The sequence below is a fragment of the Siphateles boraxobius genome, unplaced genomic scaffold (genome assembly GCF_051911475.1).
Source record: "Siphateles boraxobius isolate OS27281-9 unplaced genomic scaffold, OSU_SipBor_1 77, whole genome shotgun sequence".
Classification (NCBI taxonomy): domain Eukaryota; kingdom Metazoa; phylum Chordata; class Actinopteri; order Cypriniformes; family Leuciscidae; genus Siphateles; species Siphateles boraxobius.
Window position 1 is genome coordinate 15,984,236 of NW_027509205.1, and position 22,972 is coordinate 16,007,207.

Below are 22,972 nucleotides of genomic sequence, written 5' to 3' on the forward strand. Positions count from 1 at the left end.
AGTCACGCCAATTTCCACATTTTACCTGAAACTACGAAAGCACTATTTTATTTGGTTTCCAGCTAGATGATAAAAAAAAATAAAAAATAATAATAATATATATATATATATATATATATATATATATATATAGTGATCCCATCCGTGAGAATAGTGCATTTTCAGTGCTTGTTTCATATGCATGTAAAAAATTAGAGTCAATGTTTATCTAAACTTTGCAGTGGTTTAAAAGTGATTTGTGTCATTAGGGGCCAAGCACCAAAGGTGCGGAGGCACCTATTGTAATCGTTGCCGTTCTTAATAGGGGCCAAGCACCGAAGGTGCGGAGGCACCTATTGTTATTGTTCCCGTTCTTATTAGGGGCCAAGCACCGAAGGTGCGGAGGCACCTATTGTTATTGTTCCCGTTCTTATTATTATTCCTCTTCTTCCGCTCTTGGAGTCTATGGCAGCCCATAGAACCGATTGCGGGAAAGTTGTTTTGGTTTGAGATTCTAATAGAGGACAGTCCCAACATACACAAATTTTGGTGTTTCTAAGTCATTCCCTCTAGCGCCACCACCTGTCCAAAATTTCACTTTTATTTTGCTAATAACTTTTGAACTGTAAGGCCAATCAACAAAATTATTTTTTCATCTGATTCCTGAGCTCATGACGGTTCGATTGCACTAGGGGTGGGAATCTCGAGGCACCTCACGATTCGATTCGATTACGATTCAGTGGCCTGCGATTCGATTCTAAAACGATTAACGATTATCTGAATCTTTGTGTGTGTGTGTGTGTGTGTGTGTGTGTGAATATAAATACTTTGCTTTAAAAGTACAAAGTAATGACCCATAAAGAATTAACGTACAATATATTTTATTAAAATTGCAAAGAACCAACAGGAAAATAAATTGTCTTTGAACTAGCAGCATGAGCATACTTGTAGTAAATTAATAATATAACAACAACAGGTGTTCTGACGATTCATGCTACCCATCGAGATGTGCTACTTACTGGTTATGCGCATGTGCAGACTCATTTTTCTTCTGCTTACCACGCCCATAAATCTATGCATCCTTGCTGTGGAGACTTGTAGGAAACTTTGACAGGTCAAAGATGAATATTTGATGATAATTTTTACTTTTCACACCCGTTTTAAAAATAAAAACAGTACATTATACTGTACTCTTAACTTCGAATTGTATTATAATTTTATTTCATATAATTATATCATTTTTACTTGTTATATCAAATGTGATAATTGCTAGTTCATTTAAAATATCAAAATATGCCCCCCATACACTTACCCTGATTAAAATGAAATAACGATGTCATAGTATTTGTGAGATTTACACCATTATGGAAACAATAGAGAATTAATCAACATTATCTGTGATCGATTCGCGTTTGGGTAGCATTTTTCGACAAGGCAGCAGAAATCGTCTGAACACCGGTACAGCCCAGAGCCATAGAGAGAAACGGCTCTGGTACAGCCGAGTGTTTTTCCTCCTCTGGGTGGAAACGTGTCATATGGCTTCTCATATTTGTCGTGTTGCCGAAATATTTTAGTTTTATTCTACAAAGCTTACAACTAGTGTGGTTCTTGTCCAGCTCCTTTCCCCCTTCAACTTCATAGAAGCCAAAATATTTCCACACGTCAGCTTTTAACGAGGAGGGTGTTTGGATTTCGCGCTCAGCCATCGCGTCTGTGTTATGTGCACACGCCACAGACAGACGGTCTTGGCACTGCACTTCCGCGCTTCAGAGTTCCGTCTTTTGCGTTCCGTCAATATTACGTCATTATATATAGGCTACATATCTAAAAAAATAAAAAATAAATTTTTTTTTTTGAAAATCGATTTTTGACATTTGTGAATCGATTCAGGATCGTCCACGTCCGTATCGCGATGCATCTAAGAATCGATTTTTTCCCCCACCCCTAGATTGCACCCTATGCCGTCATTTTCCGTCATAAAAATATGGCCGCCATCTTGAACTTCCTGAAAAAGCTACTTTTTCGAATTCGTCCTAGACGGTTTGTCCGATTTGCACGAAAATTGAACCAGATCATCTTCAGGCAGTGCTGACAAAAAGTTATTAGATTCAAATTGATTCGTTAAATCGTTTTCGACAACCACTCGAAACTAATTTTATGTAGCGCTTGCAAAAACAGTCGTAAGGCTGTATCTTCGCATCGGTTAATCGTATTCAGACCAAACTTGGTACGTGTCATCACAAGCATAACCTGAGGAAACATGCTGCGTTTCGGCGCAGCGCCACCTACTGGTCCGGAGATATGAAAAATGCCTATTTTTGCTTATAACTTCTGAACAGTTTGTCCAAAAATCATAAAATTCTGTTAGATTCAGGGCGTCATGCCGAGTCGACTGATATCCAATTTTCCCATATCGGCCATTTTGTCTGTCGGCCATTTTGAATTATGTGCTAAAATGCTGTACTTTCTGAACGCATGAACGAATTGTTACGAAACTCGGTATGGGTCATCAGTGCGATACCCTGAAGGAGCCTGAGAAGTTTTGAAACAGCGCCACCTAGTGGTGAATTTATTTTTTCAAATGCTTATAACTTTGGGTTTGGTCGACTTATTTTCACGGGAGTCGTCTTTTTGAGTTCCTGAATCGTTGCAGAGTCCAACGATACCAAACATGCTGGGTTTCGTCTTACGGTTTGTGTAGCGTTGTGATTTAGTGCGAAAAAAACATTTGGCTATATCTTCGAAACCGTTAGTCCAATCGAGACGATACCACCGTCAGAAGTTTGGAATCATAGCTTGTTAACTTTATGAAATTGCCAAAATGCCAAAATATTGATAGTAAGGGGTAATAAAATTCAATCAAAGTCACGTGTCAGTCATTTTCTACGTGTTTTTTTCATATAAATATCAATAACTGAATTGAGATATTTTCACCAAATTTGGCACACACTAATAACTTTTTAATGAATTTGCCTATTGTAATGACTCTGGTCTTAATTGATTCCTTGGGTTATGCTGAAAACAACGATACCAATTTTGCCAAAGTCAGCCAAACTTCCTGTCCGCCATCTTGATTTTCATTAAATACCTACTTTTTCGATCTCCTCCTAGACCGTTTGTCCGATTTTCACCAAAATCGAATCGTATCTTCTCCAGACCGTGCCGACTAAAAGTTGTGGATTTTGTGTTGATAGACGAAACCGTTTTCGTATACCGCAGCATCAAAGTTAAGGCATGCTGCCAAAATGACTATTCAGACTTTATCTCTGCAATGCCTTGACATTTTGAAACCAAACTTTGTATGTGTCTTTGTCACCTCACTCTGACCACATCACATCAATTTCGTAACTGCGCCCCACCTATTTGTTGAAAATGATAAACCATTAAATCATCTTATAAGTTACTTTATATATGATTTTTCAGCCATTTTCCCAAAATTCTCTTAAAATGTCTTTAATTGCTCCTTGCTGCAGTTGGTCTGCCACTCCCACCCATGATGGCATCTGTTGCCGCTTCTTGCGCTTGGCCCCTGTAATGGCTGCTTGCAGCTATATTTTTTATTGTAATTATTTTTGCCAGCACTGGCGGAGCAGAAATGAAACGCTTTCTAAAGTATGTAGACTACGGCTCACCTGAAGCAGAGCAGCACTCAGGTAGCAGCAGGTGAATGCTGGTGTGATGGCAGTGTGACCTCCTTGAAGCATATTGATGGCGAAAAGAAACAAGAGATGACCTGGAACCACCAGGAGGAACAGCACCCGCGCTGACTTTGAGTTCACTCCTGAGGAGAAATGGCATGAGCAATTTCAATTATTTCAAAATGATCGAGATCGACATTAATCAAAACTAGACTTTTACATTTGTCAAAGGGGTTATGGGTGGTACCAACTAAAAAGCCCATTTCCAAGTGATATTCTGGGGATGGATTTACGAAACATTCATAAGAATAAAACTCTTTATAACTGCTATTTTCTTTTTTATTTCTAACTTAAAGGTGCAGTAAGCGATTTCTGACAGTCTGAAAGCAAAAGTCATAAAGGACTATTATAACTCATACAGTGTGCACCCAGCTTTAAGAAACTTTTTGTGAATCCGGCCCCTGGTCTGGTCTCTAAATATGGCTCGGGCCTCTCCCTCAATGTAAGTCTTTGGGATTGTTGTTGTAAAATCACTGTGTAACCACTTAAGAAAATGAATAGAACATCCCTCCTCAACAAACAGCAGGGTTTGAGATACCATTCATAACTGCAACACAATGGTGCAGATGATTTATGCGTGTAAAGAGTAAATATCAGGGTTCAAGTTTTGTTCAAATGCCGAACCTGAAGTACGAAGCTTGACTTAGCAAACTCTACTAATTACCGAGTTTATCTTAAAGATCTAAAGGAGTGAATTTATCCCAGGAGCACAAATAGTTTCAAAGTGACCTCACCTGAGGAGAAGAATGTGACACAGGGGTTGGGCCAGTGCTGTCTCATCTTATAGGGCAGGACTCCAGGTATGCTCAAGAAATGAAGGTAGGTGGAGATCCGACTGGCCTGGATGGCCACCAGATTCCCCCCTACCCCTGAAAAGTTCAAAAAGGAAAGAATGTGAGAGCTTTCCAACCATTACACCATTAGAATTCTCATATTCCCCTCATTTCAGATGCAAATGTTAGAACGCAGCATGCGTCTATGGACGTATGCACACTGATATCTGTCAAATGATACATTTTCAGCATATTTCAGAGTATTGTGTGTACAATTAACAGCTTTTCCACATTTTAGCTCGAGGGGTATTGCTTGAGGTATCTAATTAGTCATCATGAATCCTATGCCAGCTTTTGTTCCTCATTAAGAGTAGTTTGTTTCAGGACTGAGCTGGAAAAATAGGGAACCAGATTCAGATAAATAACTAGGGAAGATATCAGAAAAGTTGTCGGCTGAGGAATCACAGCTACTACTGGATTAGGCCGCTTTTACAACCACAACATGCTCTATTCTCATTGGGATGCGTGTAGTTTCTGCCAATATAGTATTGAGTCATGGTTCGAGAGGGACGGGACATTGGTAGAGCACATGTGCAGCTGAGTAGGAACAGAACCAGCTAGGGGAAATCTAAACCAGATTGCTGAAGTTGACAAATCACCACACGTAATATATTACGTAAAACCAAACAAACTCTGCCTCGGCTGGGGTTTTTAAGTCTATTAGTTACACTCCCGTCAAAATGCTTGACTTCTTTCATGTACGATAAAACGTCGCAAGCGAAGAGCCAGTGCTCTGATTTATTGCGACGATTTGGAATGAGAAGGTTTTATTTTGGCAGCAGAGGCCGATCGCCTCCCTGAATCCACGAGTTGAGTTCCAAACACTGAGAGATAGGTGATCAATTTTACTGTAATGAGGAGTTGAGGAGGGAATTGGGCCTTAAATTAAGTTTCTAAACTTGTTTTTCAGGTTTATTGTTACTTTGTACTATAACTGCTGTACATTGAGAATGTATCTGAGTATGTGAAAGGCGTCTTTGCTCAAAGTGTGGTTTGTGTTTGACATTTACTCACCGTTTATGACTGGTGTGAAGACCGCCATGCCCTCAAAGTTGGGATCGCTCACAGTCTTATCAAGAATAAGGCCTCCGAAACTTAAGTTGGGAAGAGTTTAATAAATTTTAAATGGATTAGTTGACCCACAAATAATAATTCCTTCATTAGTTACACATCCTAAGAAAAGTATGTTGAATTTACATGGTTTAATCATGGAAAAAAAACAAGAATCATTTCAACTTCTTTTTATTTTATTTTATATAATTCTTGGTCAAGAAAGACAATTTGCTCACATAACTTCATGAAATTAAGTTATTTTTAAGTGGTCCAATTAAATAGCCTCAAAGTTATTTTATTAATTTCAAATGTATTCAACTTAATATAATATTACTGTGTCATATTACTGAATAATATTATACTAGATAGCTTCCCAGCTAACAATCTATTAGCTAAGAATAGAACATATTAGCTTACTAATATGCTACTTTCAGTAATGTCAACAGCAATTATCATTTTAATCATAATCAAGTGCTGTTAGTAGATTACACGTTTTAGAGAATTACATTAATCAATATTTTAGAAGAGAAACAAATTTATTGTCAAATAAAATGACTGAGGGAATCAGACAAATTTATTGTTTTTTTTTCAGTGGATTCTAAGAAATACAAAAAAAAATTAAGTCAAAATTATGTCAGATCTAATCAACAGGGTTCCCATACGTTCATGCAAACTAATTAGTTTACCTATCATTTATGATTAATTTTGCACTCTAAACAGAGCAATTTCTAACTAATAAAACCATCTAGAGTAGAGCATAATAAGAAAAATGTACATCGATTTTTTTTACCATAGGTGTGTCTCAATTCGCGTACTTATGCACTATTCTATGATGTTTTTAAGTATAAATAGTACGAAATAGAATAGTTCCAAAAAGAAAAGGTGCACTTAAAATAGTGTATAAGTGCTTAGTGTATAGTGTATCATTTGGGACGCAACTCATGTGTCCTATATTACAGGCACAATTGTTTTTCTGCATTGAATACATTATTAAATATATAAGAATACATTTAATTTTGTTATATCTAAAGAGTGCTGCAGGTATGACATCAGAACCCGGAAGCCTAATTCGCCACTGGTTCCTTCGAGATTTTCGGGGTTTTCAATATATGAGTAAAAAAAAAGCCTATGGTAAACATAACTTGACGATACTTGTTTTGTTCTACAACGTTTTGTTCTACAATGTACACTGCAAACACTCACACCCCAAGCTGTCGTATCTAGTTACTTATAAAAAAAAAAGTATGTTTTCAAAAATTAACTTCTTCAAAGTTCACATTTTCGCTATGGGTGTGTGTAATTTACTTTGTAAGACAAAACGTCAAAGTATAGTCAAGTTATAATTACTTTATTTTACACGTAAATCATAAAACCCCATTGGAAAATCCCGAAGGAACCAGTTGTGAATTAGTATTCCAGCTTCTGATGTCACCTGCACCACTCTATTCTGACACATTGTTTGAAGAGTGTATCTCTGCATGCACAGTTGTACCTGCTGATGGACATGGCTACTATAACAGGCTGCCAGCCGGACTTCAGAACCTCTTTAATCTGTGGACTCCGTATAGCGATAAGCACCCAGAGAGGAATGAGCAGCAGGAAGAAGACACACACCAACGGGGACAAATACCACACATCTGGACACACACACAAAAATGTTTAGATTACCCTGATGATACAGTACATGCTGGTCTTATAAATGCATATTTTCAGATAATGTGCTATATGATTTAAGTACATGCCGATTTTAAAGGCTCTAGAGAATAAAACGACATCAGAACCACATTCTGTAGATCTCTAATGTCTCTAAACAAAACAAAGAGATGATTTTCCCAAGGGGAGGAGATTCCCACTATTAATCTTTAATCATGGGAACCAAATGGTTTAGCAAAGCTAAAAAAAAATGTTTAAGTAATATTTTTTTGTGAATTTCTACTGCCCTCTTCAGGTACACTTTAAACAGCTCACAATCATTTAGTATTTAGAGGCTCAAATATAAAACTATAAAAATATGTGATATTTGTAACTGATTTAATCAATATATATTGATCAGTTTGTGGATATTTTAAATTAATTTATTTTTGTTTAGATTAGTTAATTTATTTATAAAACCAAATGATTTATGTAATTTAAGATTAAATTCGTAAAATTTTTCCACAATGCTATTATCTAACGATTGTTAATAATTAACAATAGTCTATTAAATATTAGGCAGTTTTGTAACGATATGCGCTGTAATGCATAAAATAAATATTCTAGGCTATAAAACTAGCAGTTATTAGGTTACGTAAACAGTATCAATGACTGAATTACTAGATGGCCCCATACCTCTGTACTGGAACAATGTGGTGCTGACTCCAGCCAATAGAGAAAGAGTGATGAGATCTCCCAGACTGGCTGCTATTGGGGTGGCCACATTATCAGGGTTGATGCCCACCTTCCTGGAGCCAATGACCACACCAATCATCACCAGACCTGGACATAGAAGAAAGCAGCCGAGTCAAATACTGCATTTCAGTGGTAATGTTAAATGAAAGATTCAAAGAAAAAAGAGAAAAAGATTATGTTGCATCATTCAGAAAGGTGAAAACAACATGAAACCTCAAGACATTAAAATAGTAACAAAATTATTCAACTCTATACACACACATGTTGTCCATGTTTTATGGGGACTTTCCAGAGACATAATTATTTTTATACTATATATATTTGGTAACACTTTACAATAAGGTTCATTAGATAAATTTAGTTAATGAATTAAATAAAATGAACCAACAATAAGCAAAACGTCTCGGTTACGAATGTAACCCTCGGTGCCTGAGGAGGGAACGGAGACATTATGTCAGTGACTCACGAAATGGGGGTTGCGCTTAGAAGCCTATCACCTTCCAGTTCTACAAAACAAGCCAATGGCAAGGAAATGCCATGGGTCTGCGGAATTTGCATAGCGCAACTCCGCCCCACTGCGTGGGTATAAAAAGAGGGACGCTGGCAATCTCGCATTATGTTTTCCTGCTGAAGATCCGAGACTGAACTCCAGGCCGTTCCAGGGGTACAGCGGTTGTGGCAGAGGGACGTAACTGAACGAAAGGAAACGTGTCGGTTATGTAACCCTCGTTCCCTGAGGAGGGAACTGAGACATTCCCCTTTGTTCAGTCACTCCGAGTTACGTCAGTGACTGACGAAATGGGGGTCCCATTTTAATCCCACCACAGGGACTGTCTTCCAGTGCCCTGCGCAAGACTGAGCTCCCTGTCGTGAGAATAGCACGGACGAAGGGCTAGGCTTAACGCAAGAATACCAAGGTACACTGGGTGGCATATCCCAGGAGGAATAAGTAACACAGCGCCTACCCGTAGGGAGGACTTAGAATACACATATGACCCGAGTGTGGGATGCATATGGAAACTCAGAGGTATCCAGCTCGCAGGGTGGAATGTTCCAACCTCGAGGCAAGGGAAAGACACGTGCTCGGAGGACACTTACCGTGGAAATACACATGTGGGGGTATGTGTATTTCCACAGCACCTAGCCAATCACGAGGGCTGACCAACTGGGCATGCACTCAGGTGACGGCATCAACAGTGCAGGAGGAACTCAGGGTCTAAGAAAAACTCATCTGAATTAAATAATGTATGTATCTAGTCCATGGAGTGGAATGGTGCAGCAAGCGAGGACACCAAGCAGGTCCTACTTACTGGCTAGTGGAAACGAGTACATGAGAGGACACTGGCTCTACCTGGAGATTATAGAATCTCGCGAATGTGTTGGGTGTCGCCCACCCTGCAGCACTGCAGATCTCTGTTAGTGAGGCCATGCGCTAGAGCCCAAGAGGAAGCCACACTCCGGGTGGAGTGAGCCTTCACACCAAAGGGGCATGGTTGACCATGCGTCTGGTAAGCCAAGACAATGACGTCCACTATCCATTGGGACAACCTTTGCTTGGAGAGAGCCTTTCCCTTCAGTTTCCCACCATAACAGACAAAGAGCTGGTCTGAGGTAAGACTTCTGTCTAAGTAAGCAAGGAGGGTGCATACTACTCCTCCGAGGGCAGCGCTTGCATGTTCATCACCTGATCCCTGAAAGGAGTGGTGGGAACCTTGGGCACGTACCCAGGCCAGGGTCTCAGGATCAGGATCACCCCGAATTCCAGGGACGCTTCGTGAACCGAAAATGCCTGCAGGTCCCCTACCCTTTTGATGGAGGCCAAAGCGACCAGGTGCGTCCTGTCTTCATAGACAGGAGCTGAAGCTCCACTGATCGCAATGGCTCGAAGGGAGCTCTCTGCAGGGCGGATAAGACCACTGCGAGGTCCCAAGAGGGTATGAGAGGAGAGCGAGGAGGATTTAGTTTCCTCGCCCCCCTCAGGAACCTGATGACCAGGTCCTGCTGACCTACTGTTTTCGACTTCACAAGGTTGTGGTGCACAGAGATCACAGTCACGTAAACCTTCAGGGGGGAAGGAGACAGCATTCGTTCCAACCCTTCTTTGAGGAAGGAGAGCACTGACCCGATCGGGCATTTTCTGGGGTCTTCTCGGCAAGAAGAACACCAGGTGACGAAGAGGTTCCACTTCAGAGCATAGGCGTGTCTTGTGGACAGGGCTCTAGCTGAAGTGATGGTAGCCACCACCGGAGGTGGTACCCCAGAGGGTGCCCCGTCTCTGAGAAAGGAGGTCCTTCCTCAGAGGAATTGGCAAGAGAGGGGCTGTCGCAAGGTCCACCAGTTTGGAGAACCAAGTCCGGGTGGGCCAATGAGGCGCAACCAAAGGTACCTGCTCCTCGTCCTCCCTGATCTTGCACAGGACCTGTGCAAGAAGGCTCACTGGAGGAAACGCATACTTGAGGAGGCCCCACGGCCAGCTGTGCGCGACAGCATTCGTGCCGAGGGTCCCCTCGGTCAAGGAATAAAACAAGCGGCAGTGTGAAGAGTCTTGGGAGGCAAACAGATTTACCTGGGCGTCGCCGAAGTGTTCCCAAATTAGCTGAACCGACTGAGGATGGAGTCTCCATTCCCCAGGAAGTGGCTGAAACAGTCGTCGGCTGCACGGTTCCACTCTCCCGGGATGTGAATGGCTCGAAACGACCTCAGATGCTTCTGACTCCATAGGAGGAGATGGCGGGCGAGTTGCAACAGATGGCGGAAGCGTAGACCACCTTGTTGGTTGATGTACGCTACTGTCGCCGTCTTGTCTAAACGGATGAGCAACGCCCGAAAGCGGTGCAGAGCAAAACGTACTGCCAGCAACTCGAGGCAATTGACATGCCAAGGGTCCTGTCCATTGCACATGGCACCCCAGTCCTTGGTGGAGGCATCTGTTGAGACAACAACACGCCTGGAAACTTGTTCTAAGGGTACTCCGGCCCATAGAAAGGAGAGGTTCGACCACGGGGTGAAGGTCTGACGGCACCCCCGAGTCACTGGTACTCAGAAAATGCCTGATTGCCATGCCCATCTTGGGACTCGATCACGAAGCCAGTGCTGAAGCGGTCTCAAATTAAGCAGTCCGAGCGGTGTGGCAGCCGCTGCGGACGCTATATACCCCAGGATCCTCTAAATGAGAAGCTCCTGGCTCGAAGCAAAAAAACATAATGTGAGATTGCCAGCGTCCCTCCTTTTATATCCATGCAGTGGGCCGGAGTTGTGCTATGCAAATTCCACAGACCCATGGCATTTCCTTGCCATTGCCAAGTTTGGGGTCAATTGTTTTTATGTTGTTGTCTTTTATGCTCACCAAGGCTGCATTTGATCAAAAATACAGTTCAACAGTCATATCATGAAATATTATTGCAATTTAAATGAACCGTTTTCTATTTAAATGTATTGTAAAATATATAATTTTTTCCTGTGTTGTCAAAGCTGAATTTTCAGCATCATTACTGCAGTCTTTAGTGTGATCCTTCAGAAACCATTCTAATATGCTGATTTGCCACTAAGCAAATATTTCATATTATTCTCAATGTTGAAAACTGCTTTATATTTTTGTGGAAAAAAACTCAGGATTCTTCAATAAATATCGATATTGATAGAAAGTTCAAAAGAACAGAATTTATTTTAAATTGAATTTTTCATAACAGTGTTAGAGTCTTTACTGAACACATTTTTGTTTATAGAAATATTGCAATTTTATTTTATCCATTGTATTGTGAAGTAATTTTATTTATTATATGTACGTTTTTTCCTACCTATGCATTCTTCTTGTTTTTAAAAATGGTTTTAGAGGCACAGAAATTTCTTTACATTTTAACTTCTTTATTATGAAAGTCAGGTTTTTTTTTTCTTATAATAAATAATAAGACCATAGATATTTATAAAGAAAAGTAAATTGATTTCATGTCATCTTGAAGTGGTGTACCTAAGGACAGCGCGGCCATGAATGCGGTGGTAACACTGCTAGCACACAGGACAGCTGCCTGGTCCAGCTCTACACCCCCTCTGGACAGAGCACCAAGCCCTACGGCCGCCAGAGCTGCCAGGAAGCCCACCACAGTGGCCTGAACCTGAGGAAGACATGCACATAATCACAGATCATATGCCTTCATTCATAATTAAACAGAGATTAAAAATTCATTTTATAATGAGTTCTCATTGGTATTCAAGACTGAGGACTCCTCCAGAATGAAGTCTCAGATTAATTGTTCATATTCTTATTTATTTAATGTTTAATGAAAGTTTGTTCTGTTAATTCATGTTTGTAATGTCTAATTTATCTCTGACTGGTACTAAAGGCAGTTTCCAGTGTATTCCAGGATATTCTGATTCACCCACCTGAATAAGAGCAAGATTACAGGTCACCATCAACCACTGCTGTTTGGGGTCGTCCATCTGTCCAGTGTTAGCCTGAGGAAGATGGGAAACAAAACCACAGTGAAGAACATAACCGCTTCAAGTGTTTTGATGTAATAACACACTCAGGGTCATTAAACCCTAAGGTTACAGCTTGAGATAGATTATTAATATTTTTACATACAGCAGTAGAGAGACGAGATGCTAGAGTCATCTCCAGGTTTCCCTTGAGCCCGACCAGAGCAGGTACCAGGATGAACACCTCTGTGATCACCTTAAACACATCCCAATGCTGAAACACACACACAGAGCAGATTTACACAAACAGTCTGAAACTGAATACATACTGTTCTCCATGATATCAAGGTTGACCAGGAACCATTAAAACAGTATTTATGAAATGAAAAGAGAAATGTGTAAGTAGGCACAAAAACAAGTAGACAACAAAAATAGATTTTCCTGGTATTTTAGAAAGCACAGTGTTTGGCACAAACACATTCAGGATTTACAAATAAATAAACAAATAAATAAAACAAGTGTGAATCTCAAAACGGCCAAGTAATATCTGGGTCATATTTAAAAAAGTCTCAAAATAATTCTGAATTTTAAAGTATTTCATAAAAACTGTTAGTAAAATATAATATTTATAATATATCAATATAGTTGTTAAATAATTTCCTGTATCCAGAAATAAAAATCTTTTTAAGTGTAAATCTCATTAAAATTTTCAAGTAATCTCTGGGTAATATCTAAAAAAGAATAAGTTTTAGTATTAGGTATTAAGTATTTCAAAAGAAAATCAAAATTATTTTTAAAATATATTTATAAATTATTTAAGTATTTATTAAGATTAATGTAGTTAATTCAGATTTTAAAATTAATTTAAAAAATAATAAATGAATGTGTCTAGGCATGATTATTACAGGATTAACAAGAGACTAGGGGGAGGGATATGCTAAATACAAAAAAATAGCAACACAATGCAAAAATATGTTTCAATATGCAAAAAATAAACAAATAAATAAATAAATAAAAATAAAATCTTATGAAACTAGAAAATTCACGCATTTTGAAAATGAAAATGCATTTAAAATTTAAATCGCTTTCAATTATCACTACATAATTCAAAGAGGCAACAAATACAACAACACTGGTGCAGAAATAAAAAGGTAGGCTACACAGTAAAATAATAATTCTCATTATCCATTTAAGTCACACTGCATGCTGGGAACTGAAGCAATGCCCTGAGGTACTGAACTTTTCAAGAATTTTAGCTAAACAGATACTTTACACAGAATAGTGCATTGGCTTTCCCATATATCACTGCTAATGTGAGCATCAGTCAATATTTTTAAACTGTGTGACGTCTTAATACTTTCAGATTAATCCAACTATGTGTCAGTTTCAACTCTTTATTCTGATTCTTACAGTCAAAACACAAACCAGTCATCAGCTAAATTATAAATATCATCTCATAATGGGCATGCTGACAAAAAAGAGTCGAAGTGACTCACTGAACATGAATGGCTTCTTGTGCTGTGTGTGCGTTTATATTTAGTACGTGTCAGTATACAAGTTGAGCGCTCCTCTCTTCACAAGCCATCATGCAGTTAAAAATAACCGTAATGTTTAAATAAACAGATAAGAGACCGGTGCCAGCTAGCCAGTCAGCCAGGGGATGGTATTTTTACCACAAGCACAGTGCAGGCTGTTTCGAGAGGCTGGTGTCACAGGCCCGTCTTGGGATCTAGCCCACTTCTCATCCTCTCTCTCTCAGCCCTCTACAAACAAGCTCTCATTCTCTCACCCTGTCTATCTCACCTGCCCCCATGAGAATTCAATTAATAGACACACAACACAGTCCATGCCAACCGCTGGAGGACATGATGAGGGACATGAGGAGCTGTTACTGGAAGTTAGCATGTGCTTGTGAAGTGTGCTGATATTCCATGATGAGACAACTGCATACTGTATAAAACATTAAGTATATTAACTAGGGGATATTTTGCGTTAGAACACAGTAACTTACGATCGACACACATTTTTCTACATATCTGATGTAAAGGTGCAATAATGGAACATACAAAAGCAGTGTTATTTTTGTATTATTTATATACTATTATATAATTTATTCACATTTTGAATTAGCTTTTATTTTTAGACTTTCAGTTTTCATTTTAATTTTAGTTTTAGTCATTTTGTTATGTGCATTTTTTTCATTCATTTATATTCAGATTTAATTTCAATCTATTTCATTTTTAGTTGTAATATTAGTACTTAAATTTAATTTATATTATTTGAACTTAAGGTTTTTGGTTTAAAAATTTAATCGAATATTTATATTTTATTTTATTTCAGCTTTATTTCAATTTCATTTGTATTTGAAATGCTTTCAGAAAGAAAGGAAATAATTTTTTAGTGATTAAGCAAATATTAAGTGAACCAGTTTTTAAATAAATTGATAAATTAATTAATGAATTTGAGATAAGTTATTAATAAATTATGATACAATTTTGTTTTATTCGCTGTCATGTTATTAAAGCATTAAAACCAGGTAAAGCCATGAATCACAGTGATTTTACCTCTCTTACTTACTTAATACATTTATTAATCTGGCTTATTTCTTTAAACTTCAATATCTATATGCTTCAACATTTACCCACTAACTAAGAAAACACACAAAAAGGTAGAAAAGTACCATGGTATTATGATTTTAGGGACATGCTGCAATGGAAATAGGATTTTTAGACATGTATATCATGGAATTCTTGAAGTAACATGAAGATGGTATATGAATATGGTAGTATCAAGCCTTCATAAAACTACTGTAGGATTCCCATGGTATTTACATGGTACTCCAAGTCAGAAAGTCATAGCACTACCATGGTACATGTCCAAAAAAAAGGTACTTTTTTATAATGGAGGGATATATCAAAGTATGATGGCATTACATCTAATCCCACCACTAAACCATGGTATCGCCAACATTTATCAATACTTTTGGAAAACAGCATTACTTACAGTTTGTAAAAATGCAATTTCAATTACATATCAACCAAGAAATATGGCAAATCTAGATTAAATTGCTCATACTTGGATAATGTCCATGACGATACCGGCCGCCACCATCCCCAGGCCGCCCAGCAGATACGGCAGGAAGACCTGCGCAGCGATGATGTACGAGCTCTCCGGCAGAAAGCCATGAGCCGAACGGGTGAGTTTGCAGGTGAAACCTCTGAGCTTCGTCCCATGATAACAGAGCTCCAGCTCTAACTGAGTGACCACCATCTCTGCTACCCCATTCCCCAGCGTAACCGGAAGGTTCAACGAGGGTTCCTGGAAGCTTTTAACACTCTCTTAGATAGCTGAACGTACCTTTCATAATGTCTCGAAAACAAAATAAGATGCTCAAGACAAACAGGCAAGAAAATGATCTAGATTAGGAAGAAGAAAAATAATATGCTCATTTTTCTCTACACTCAGAAAGACAAGATGTTCTTAAGATTAAACAATGAGGCAATTTAGTATCTTCAGATAGTCCCAGGCTAGCAAAGGCCCAACAAGTTGGCTGATGTATATTTCAGTTCTATCAATGCCAACAAATCCAACAGGAATCTTCACATTCAAAAGTCTCCTTTCTCCTCAGTTGGTTCTCTGAGCATCAAAATCCACTTTTAAAAAGTCTCGTCATATGCCTGATGAGAGCTGTCTCTAGAGGACTCTTACGATAATTCCCAAGCCGCCTTCTTTTTCCACTCACAGGTCGCTGGAACGTCCATGTACACGAGCGCTATGATCTCCCGAGCGCATCTTCACTCCGCCACAGAAGTTGTGACTCACAAGACAAACAGTCCTGTCCGGATCGACGTCTCCGTCACCAGGCCTGGTCTAACAGGTCCAGAACGTGACAGAAACACGTTGAGGCTTTTTTCTACTCGTTCCTCTTCACCCCCCTCCTCACCGGTGCATCAGGCCTTTAAACAGTCGCTAGTCTGAGCCTTATTACTTCCTATCAACCATTTCATCTGCTCAGAGTCCTGCGTCTGTCCCCCGTCCTGCTCTCTGCTAATGTCTACTCTGACGTATAACTGAACCTGTCTTATCAGCTATGAAAGGGCTGAGTGCTTGGCAGCCGGACGAGAGGGGGGAAAGAAGAAGGAGGAGAGCGAGATAGAACAAGTGTGTATGAGAGACAAAGAGACAGATTGAGAACCCATGGGGTTGTAAAAGCAGCGTTGTTCGATTACTCACCACTCTACTGCTTGCCAGTGCGTAGAGGACATGCTGGAAAGAGGGGCATGATTCAGCTAAAAACAACCCCAGCTCGGTCGTGAGCAGGCACAGTGACGCAGCAAATCCAGACCCACATCACCCACACACACCTCTGAACGCATGCATTGAACACCATCAGGACACAGCATCTCTTGAGACAACGATTATTAGGCAGGCATTCTTTAAAATAATCTTTTTTGTCAATATTTACTCGCTCTCATGTGTAAGCCTGTTTAAGAATAATAATAGACTTTTTATCTAATAATTCTGACTTTATTTCTTGCAAATCTGAGTTTATCTCTCAATTTTGAGGTAAAGGGATAGTTCACCCTAAAATGAAGATTAAGTCATAAATTACTCACCCTGTTCTAATGGTGTACGTCTTTCTTTCTTTTATGGACCACAAAAGGAGATGTTGTAAAAAAAAAGAAGTTTGAGTTCACATCTCGCAATTTGGACTTTTTTCCTCTGAGATCTTTTGAGGGACACCTAATTTCATGGATGAAAGGATCCATCAGCATCATGAAATGCAGATTTCGTTCAATAAATGTTTTGTGACATTCCATTTTTTAGAGACTTTTATTACATCTTTTTGTTATTTTTAGAGCTTTAGACACTTTTCCCATTCACTTTGGTTGCATGGAAAGAAAAGTTGCATTAACATTTTGTTAAACATCTCAATTTATGTTCCACAAAACAGATTTGTAGTGACTTCAAATTGACAACATTTTTGGGTGAACTATTGCTTTAATGCTTTTCATGATAGGAGTGTTTTGTCCGGTCTCTCTCCTTCCGAATGAATTTTAATGACCACCACATTAATTTGCCTCACACTCTGCTACCTGTAAGTGAGGACCATAAATATCAGCACTTGACATGCTGGATAATTAAAGTGGGCACATTAGTTGCTATAGCATCAACCTCACACTGTTGCAAAGACATGTCAGGCAATAAAACGTTATGTAAAGTGGCAGAAAGTTCTTCAAAAGTCTCTTACCTGCACACTGTCCAGCACCATACCTGCCATCACCATCCCCATCCCAGCCAGCAGGTATGGGATCAGCACCTGCAGGCAGATAGAAATGGCTGACTCATCTTCTATCTTAGCCTGGGCTGTTTTGATCCTCTCCTCCACAGGCTGTTTAGGTGGTATGATGGGAGGCGGCAACAGCAGGTCATTTTGCTCATCTAGACTGCCAGCCCGATCCAAAGGAACCTGCCCCTTTCCTTTCCCCTTTTTGGACTTCTTGCGGCCACCTCCTTTCCTCTGTCGAACTTCGTCTCCTGCCATGGTGGAGTCTCCTGTCCGCTCCCTCTGAGAAACCGGAATTCCATCACTCAGTCAAAGTCAAATACAATAAAACCTTTAATTTATGCCAAAACATACAGTTGGGATTCATAAGTCAAAATGCCTCTTTTGCATTTTTTTCTTCTAATTTAACACAAATGTATTCATTACATGATAATAATATCAGAAAAATAATTTTGAGTGAAAAGCTGAACAAATTTAAAGGGATATTTCACCCAAAAATGAAAATTCTGTGATCATTTTCTCATCCTCAATTGTTCCAAACCTGTATGAGTTTTCGTTGTTCTGTTGAACACAGGGTGATATTTTGAAGAATGTCAGTAACCAGACAGTTTCAGGGCCTCATTAACTTCCATAGTATTTCTTTCCTACTATAAAGGCCAATGGCTACCGTCAACTGTCTAGTTATCAACATTCTTCCAAATATCTTCCTTTGTGTTCAGCAGAACATAGAAACTCGTACAGGTTTCGAACAACTTGAGGGTAAGTAAATTACATCATTTTCATTTTTGGATGAACTATCCTTTTAAATATTTGGTGATGAACATTGTTGTTTTTAATTCTGATTCTAGAATGTCATTCTAATCATATATTTGTAGCATTATTTATGTAAAGAAAAGCATTAAATAAAATTGAATGTGACATGAAATATGTCGCTCAAATATTAATTGTATAAATAAGTACTAATATTAAATATATGTTTATATCTTAGTAAAAAACAGAACTTGCCCAACCAGGTTTGATTTGTGTTATTTTTTTCTTGTGTTAAAAAAAATCTATTTAATTAAGTTACACATTTCATTTACATTGATTGCACATCCCAGATTTTCAATGTGGCTGCATACTCTTGAACTCCACTGTACAATCTGAGTAGTCTAACGTGTATTTTAGTGATTTAACGTTATCTGTAAGTGATTTTGAATGTAAGGCATTTATAAACGGTGAAGCTGCATAAATATTACTGCATTAGCGTTAATAATGTTAATCAGTATTTTGGAAATTAGCTTTTTCGGGCTACTTTTAAACAGAACTTGTTACCACTAATGATCCACAATGTATCAACAGTCTGATCTGAAAGGTTTGTAACACTTCGATCTTTAGTTTAATCACACCGACGATGATGCTCATGTTTTGGTCCATAGGCACTGATGACACGTTGCCATAGCAATATCAAAACGCACATTCCCACAGATATATCACTGAAGCTTGCCTCAAATCTCACAACAACCGTTCCTCTAACTAATAAATGTATCTCACACGTATATGGATCGAAGCTAAATGCTGTCGACCTATTATATTGACAATGACAGATGAAAACAATGATAGGTTACACACGGTGTTAGGTTGTGCTCCACATCAGCAATAGAAAGCCACGTAAAGAACAGCCTACCGTCTCAAATTAGCCCTTCTTTTGTGTTTATGTTCATCACATTATATGAAGCTTCGCTATCGATAATGCTATTATTCACTGTAAATGCTTAAGCGCGTAGAATCACTACTCGAAATGATAACTTCCTCGATAGGAAACGAATTCACCAATAGTACTACAGAGAAAAGCTTGGCTCATGAATATTTATTAGTCACGTGATGGGACGCGCCTAGAAGGAATCAAAGCAACGTATGCATGATGAAATTAATATTAATTCGTTATGTCGTACAGTATTTGGTGATTCGACAGTGCCAGTAGGTGGTGACAAGCGAAAATAAAGGGAGTGAATCGAATCATTAATTTAATCGTTCAAATCCATAACGACCCATAAAGCCCCCAATTTATTTAGCCTACAGCTAACAGCATAAATACATTTAGTAGTTTAATGTTGTGTCAATATATTCTCCCTTTTTTTATGTAGGCTATCATGTTTACATTCATAATTCTTCCGCACTGTTATTTCTCTACTTGTTTTGAACGACGCTGATCGCAGACTGACTTAGAATATTATAACATAGGCTACAAAGCTACACATATTTTAAGGTATAATAAATGACGTCACGTTTATATACATCAGTTATTCACGAACAAGCTTCGTTCTCACTTAAAGAGGAAATTGGTCACGTGCTTCAGTGAACGGAAAACATGAATGATTCATTCGAACCGGAATGCTTTGTTCACTTAAATGATTCATTCAAAAACGAAACAACACTAGTTGTTGTCAGCAGTGCACTCTAGTCAAAACCCAAATAGAATGAAACTAGGTGATGTTGTTAATTATACATTTCGTATGTAACATTTTATGTATACATTTATTTTATTTAGTGTGTAAACCTTGATCGATAATTCTTATATTAAATTTGGCACTGCAACTTTATTTTAAGAGATGACAGATTAAAAGTGCTGTCTACTTCTAGAGTTGAGTATATAATAATTTGACTTCTCTACCTTGCATTTGTCCACATTGCAGGTGTCCACGCATGCATCTAACTTCCAAAGGTCATGAAAAGTTGCATACCAGGCAGACAACTTATAACTGGATATATGAATGGTCCATAGAATTAAATGGAAAGCTGATAACACAAACTAATCCCAAATTCTGCTACGGTGTAAGTACAGCACAGATTTGTCCATGCAAATCTAACATACATACATACGTCTTACCTATCACAATGTCGCAAAGCGAAGGAAAGTCGTAAGTGACCAGCATAAATCTTAAATGGCACCGAGAATAACAACGTGCAGTCGGATTGGGGGAGTCACAGATGGGGGGTGGCTCGGAGAGTGTCTTAAATTTCATCCTGCTGGCAGTTTAGAACAACCCCCTCCTGTCTGACCTCATCTGCCACTGAGAAGATGGTGTTGACAGGGAAACCCATGCTCCTCTCCCTTCAAAGAACTTCAGTTAAACGGTTTCCATACACATATCACTGTCTCTTCACTACCACCAAATTTGAAATGACAGTGTTTGCAGGCACAGGTTTTGAAAAAGGCTTTTAGACCTAATTTGGTGCAGTAATTATGCAAATAGTGTTAGAGCACAGCGTATGATTTTGACTGACTGGGTCACTTCACAATAAATTTACCTTGCAGTAATTCTGTTGGTTTCACATCATCTCAAAGGGCTGTTACATAAGCATATTTTCAGTATTTGTTTATATATATTTCATAGCAGTATTATAGCAATGATATTCTTATTTAAATTGTTGTCAGCAAATGTTGTTATTTATTGTTACAGGAACATGATGAAGAAGCCAGACAGTTCCAGAATCAAATACGACATTGATTAAGGATCATAGTATGTGTTCGGACTGGAATACTATCTCACTGAATACTGCACAGTATACGCTTCAAAAACAGTAAGTACAGTATAGTAAAGGTTTCAAAGAATAGTACTTTAAATTATCTCACAATTACATGTGTGTGACATTAACTTCTCGGAAATGAAATGGGCATTTTGCCAGTTCATATTTATTAAAAAGATCTTTATTTTTGGCAGTCACATCAAATAATGAGTGTAAAAATAATTCATTACTTTAGGTTCTTTCATCACATTGGAAATGGAATGACTACAGACTACAGTACAGTAAAGACTACAGTATAGAGCCAGTGTTATTTTAGTATGTTTATATAGTAATATAAATATTAGCTTTTATATATATATATATATATATATATATATATATATATATATTCTTTTTTAGTTAAGTTCTTGTACTTTTGTTATGTTTTTTCTATTTTTTTATGTTTTTATAGTTTTTTTTCTATTTATCTTTATTCCAGTTTTAATAACTTTAGTACTTTTACTTAATTGTTGTTAGTTGCCAATGAAACATTTCACATTTTCATTTATGTTTTTTTTATTTGTATACGTTTTTCATCTTATATTTAATATTTTATTTTATTTCCGCTTTATTTAATGAAAACTATTTTTAATAGTTTTTTTTATGCATACAGAAAATGTGCATACTGAGACAAATATACATACTAAAATATATACTACAGGAATGGTAGGTATAGTATGGTAGTATGCTATTCCATAACATTCTCTAAATATCCGAGAATGACCTAAATATGTTTCTGCTTCCTGTGTAATGTTACAGTGTTCCACTAGGTGGAAGTAAAGTAAAGAAAATGTGTTTTCGTAATTAAAAGAACAGTTGGATTGCAGGGTTTGCATATTGATCAAAAATAGAGCAAAATAATGTGTCGGTGGATGAATTACACACATAACAAGAACTCCCACAATGCCTCTTATGGACCTCTGACATTAAATACCGGAATAAAACGTAGTAAAATAGAAGCAAACACACACACAAATACGCTGTAATTATGGGTATGCTGTTGCCTGACAGGAGTGGTGGAAACTTGTCAGAGATGCTAAATATAGCTACTGTCCCTTTCCAGCGAGACACAGTGGACACCTGTCACACACACGCACACAAACACTTACCCACAATGCTTAACTTTCACATTACACCTCCTCCCACACTCTTCCTTTGGCTTCAGACGTCCCAGCTGTTCTCCCCTTCATCTCAAACTTCAAAGCAAAAGAGAAGGAGCAAAAATGAAGGAATGTTATGCCTGGAAAAACGCACAGATTCTGTATCAATCAGTTTGTTTGACAACCTGACGCTCTGTGCTCAGCGACAATTCAAAAGGAAACATATTGCAGGCATACTGTACATTCTATAGCATTTCAAAACCCATAAATGCCCATCAAAGTCATTAATTCAAATGTTGACAAGTGGCGTATTCCCACTTCTAAAGAAGGAAAAGATGGCTAATTGCTTCCTCCGAGCAAATCACCTCAAACGTACCCCATAAAACTGTCACATCAAAAGAAATCACAGTAACAAGTAAACAGGGCCGGTTTCCACAAAAATTACAAGGCAGTGAAGCCTTTAGTAAAACCTATAAGTACATATGTTTTATCTCTAGTGTACTTCACTAACATGAAGAGACTACAACAGCGGGAATCGACTAGAGTTCCAAGAAACACATAACCCCTAACCTTTCCTGAAATGCAGTAGCTTCGCACATGTTAACAAGGTCTTAACAGGGAACCGATAAATCAAAATTTATAAGATGGTTTAATACTTTAAACTGAAAT

The 22,972-nt window shown here is 38.3% G+C and overlaps 1 protein-coding gene and 1 long non-coding RNA gene across 7 annotated transcripts in view; one reads left to right on the top strand and one right to left on the bottom strand.

Moving 5' to 3' along the window:
- LOC143725724 (solute carrier family 41 member 1) overlaps positions 1 to 22,972 on the bottom strand; it is a 30,356-nt gene that overhangs the window by 1,912 nt on the left and 5,472 nt on the right. The window contains exons 2-11 of one of the 5 annotated variants that reach the window (XM_077218358.1): positions 22,313 to 22,399; positions 17,619 to 17,936; positions 12,534 to 12,641; positions 12,332 to 12,403; positions 11,919 to 12,063; positions 7,892 to 8,038; positions 7,056 to 7,200; positions 5,525 to 5,604; positions 4,412 to 4,546; positions 3,612 to 3,760 (exon numbers count right to left, since the gene is read on the bottom strand). In XM_077218358.1, the coding sequence (XP_077074473.1) occupies positions 3,612 to 3,760; positions 4,412 to 4,546; positions 5,525 to 5,604; positions 7,056 to 7,200; positions 7,892 to 8,038; positions 11,919 to 12,063; positions 12,332 to 12,403; positions 12,534 to 12,641; positions 17,619 to 17,912 (1,275 nt within the window). In that variant the 5' untranslated portion in view covers positions 17,913 to 17,936; positions 22,313 to 22,399. Of the gene's footprint in view, positions 1 to 3,611; positions 3,761 to 4,411; positions 4,547 to 5,524; positions 5,605 to 7,055; positions 7,201 to 7,891; positions 8,039 to 11,918; positions 12,064 to 12,331; positions 12,404 to 12,533; positions 12,642 to 15,442; positions 16,580 to 16,600; positions 16,718 to 17,618; positions 17,937 to 19,320; positions 19,479 to 20,523; positions 20,649 to 22,312; positions 22,400 to 22,972 lie in introns of those variants that run through there. The other 4 variants (XM_077218356.1, XM_077218357.1, XM_077218360.1 and 1 more) reach the window with 4 other exon arrangements.
- Positions 20,328 to 22,972, top strand: part of LOC143725727 (uncharacterized) — a 75,008-nt gene continuing 72,363 nt past the window's right edge. For both annotated transcript variants that reach the window (XR_013198316.1, XR_013198317.1), the window contains exons 1-2: positions 20,328 to 20,468; positions 21,098 to 21,218. This is a non-coding gene — a long non-coding RNA (uncharacterized LOC143725727). The remainder of the gene's footprint in view (positions 20,469 to 21,097; positions 21,219 to 22,972) is intronic.